The sequence below is a fragment of the Nelumbo lutea genome, chromosome 3, assembly GCF_056320005.1.
Source record: "Nelumbo lutea isolate HS-2025 chromosome 3, American lotus-T2T, whole genome shotgun sequence".
Classification (NCBI taxonomy): Eukaryota; Viridiplantae; Streptophyta; class Magnoliopsida; order Proteales; family Nelumbonaceae; genus Nelumbo; species Nelumbo lutea.
The window spans coordinates 1,279,932-1,282,113 of NC_142686.1; the positions used below are offsets into that span (position 1 = coordinate 1,279,932).

At 38.5% G+C, this 2,182-nt stretch overlaps 1 protein-coding gene across 1 annotated transcript; it reads left to right on the forward strand.

Annotated features, from left to right (window-relative positions):
- Positions 1–372: 372 nt before the first annotated feature.
- LOC148862300 (uncharacterized protein At4g14100-like) lies at positions 373–1,438 on the forward strand. The gene is made up of 2 exons (XM_088975537.1): positions 373–948; positions 1,089–1,438. The coding sequence occupies exons 1-2, from the start codon at positions 453–455 to the stop codon at positions 1,271–1,273; spliced, it is 681 nt and encodes a 226-aa protein (XP_088831663.1). The 5' UTR covers positions 373–452; the 3' UTR covers positions 1,274–1,438.
- Positions 1,439–2,182: the final 744 nt, after the last annotated feature.

Here is a 2,182-nt window from a genome sequence, read left to right on the forward strand (position 1 = left end):
TAACACCTCTGTAATCGGTCATCATTCATCAATGGTGGCACATAACTCGAAACCTCCGACAAAGATTAAGAATCAATAGTGATGATCGTCAGATAAATTTTTATCAGACGACTACAGTTAGCATCAGTTAAATTCTAAATCCTTTGCACCAGGGTAAAGGGTAATCTTGACATTTAAAAATGTTGCAATTATCACAGGCTCACAGCAACAATTTTGATTAACATTTTAACGCCGAGTTTGGAAGGAGTGTCGTTGCCACAGGTGTCAGAAACTTTACGGAATGGCAGTGACAGTAGCATAAAGCAGAGTATCGAACTGAAATTGTCAGATATTACGGGGGAGGTTTTAATAATTTGCCTTTACTTTTTCATCAAGGATAACTGGATAACTGGATAAGGACCTGCAGACTCTCTCTCGCTCGCACTTTTATCTTTTGCTCTGTAAAACTGAAGATGAGGAAAATGGCAGCGAAGAAATCCATCGTCTCAATACGCCTCATCCTTCTCTTGACCTCCTCTCTGTGCATCGCTTCCATCCCCTCAAACTCATACTTAACGGACCCACCACCAACACCGACGCCATGGCCTCACCAGTTTCACTCCCTCCTCTACATGAACTCCAGTGGAACCCTACAAATTGTCGATCTCTGGTACGACTGGCCCAACGGCCGCAACTTCAACATCATACAGAACCAACTTGGTAAGCTACTTTACGATCTTGAATGGAACAATGGAACTTCCTTCTACTACACCCTGGACTCCAACCAGGAATGCAGGATCCGCCATTTCGAAGTGGGGATCCTTAGACCCAACTGGCTAGATGGTGCAAATTACCTAGGCCAAGAATACGTTGATGGGTTCCTTTGTAATGTATGGGAGAAGGTCGATTTCATTTGGTACTACGAAGATGTTGTCACCAAGAGGCCCGTCCATTGGCTTTTCTTCACAGGTATGGCTGGCAATGCATGAAAAACCCAGATTGATTTTTCATGAACTAGCTAGGGAATTTGTCCGAATTGGAAGTTGAAAACTCTCTTGGTGATTTATTTGACTCCCCGTTCACCTAAAATGTTTGATTTCACTTTTCAGGAATGTCTGCCCATGTGATGACATTCGAAGTAGGAGCAGTGCTCGAGGATGAGAAATGGCAAGCCCCAGTATATTGCTTTAAAAATGAGGAGGAAAGGAACAAGCTACAATCTGTAATCCCTGGTGGTTCTCAAAAGGGTTTGGCGGATAGCGGGGCTTTCAGAGGTTTAATGGGATGGTATTGATTATAATCTAATGGCGTTCCCTGTCCCGATATGTCTATCATTAAAACTAATAAATTTCATGCATCTTTCCTTTGAGAAGAAAGTGTAGACCGGGTGTTTCAATTCGGATTCAAATGGCTCTGCTTTGCTATTTCAAATTTCAATCGTTGGTTGTTCTTGACTTCATCTGATCTGATCAACTGCACATTAATAATTCCTACCAATGGGCATGAGAGTTTTCATAAGCTTGGCCACTATTCTTGGTCTGTCTTTTTGCCTGTGGAGGGTACTTGTAAAAAGCTAGCTTTTATAAGACCCAAGAACCAGTTTCTTGGAGCTTGGACTAAGAATTCCATGTTTTTTACTTTCTTGACTTCTTTTTTAAATTTGCTAATACCCGGAACAGCCTTTTTGTTTAACGTGCTACACTGCTACTCTACAAGGTACAAGCTGATGAAACAGAAAAAAAAAAAAAAAAAAGAGGATTGATTACTTGACCATGTAGGATGAAACCATTAGTGGTCATGGTTATGGAGCAGGGGAGCGGTCTGACGGTGAAGACGATGTTTTCATCTTTAGCCGATTGAAGGGAAAATCCAGCTAGTCCAAATGCATTGGATCCCGAGTGCCCACCGATCTCCCTATTAACTAGGGTTTTTCATAAAAAACTGAAAAAGCCGAAATGAATTTTATATATATACACCAGTGGAGAGTAAAAAGATTGAATAATTTTATTTATTATTAATTAATTGATAAATTAATAATAAAAATTTGTTGTTAATTAACTGAAAAATATTTAAAACTTTAATAATTGTATTTTTTATTTAATGTTGATTTATAGAAAATAATTATTGTTTATTTAATATGAACAAATATTTTTTGATAAATTTAACTTTATTAATCATTTGTAGTAATTTTAATAACTGTTAT

Bases quoted from the DNA above. Each gene is read 5' to 3' on its own strand.
- LOC148862300 (XM_088975537.1), top strand. From the start codon at position 453: ATGAGGAAAATGGCAGCGAAGAAATCCATCGTCTCAATACGCCTCATC. The intron at 949-1,088 runs GTATGGCTGGCA...TTCACTTTTCAG, and splicing joins CCATTGGCTTTTCTTCACAG to GAATGTCTGCCCATGTGATG.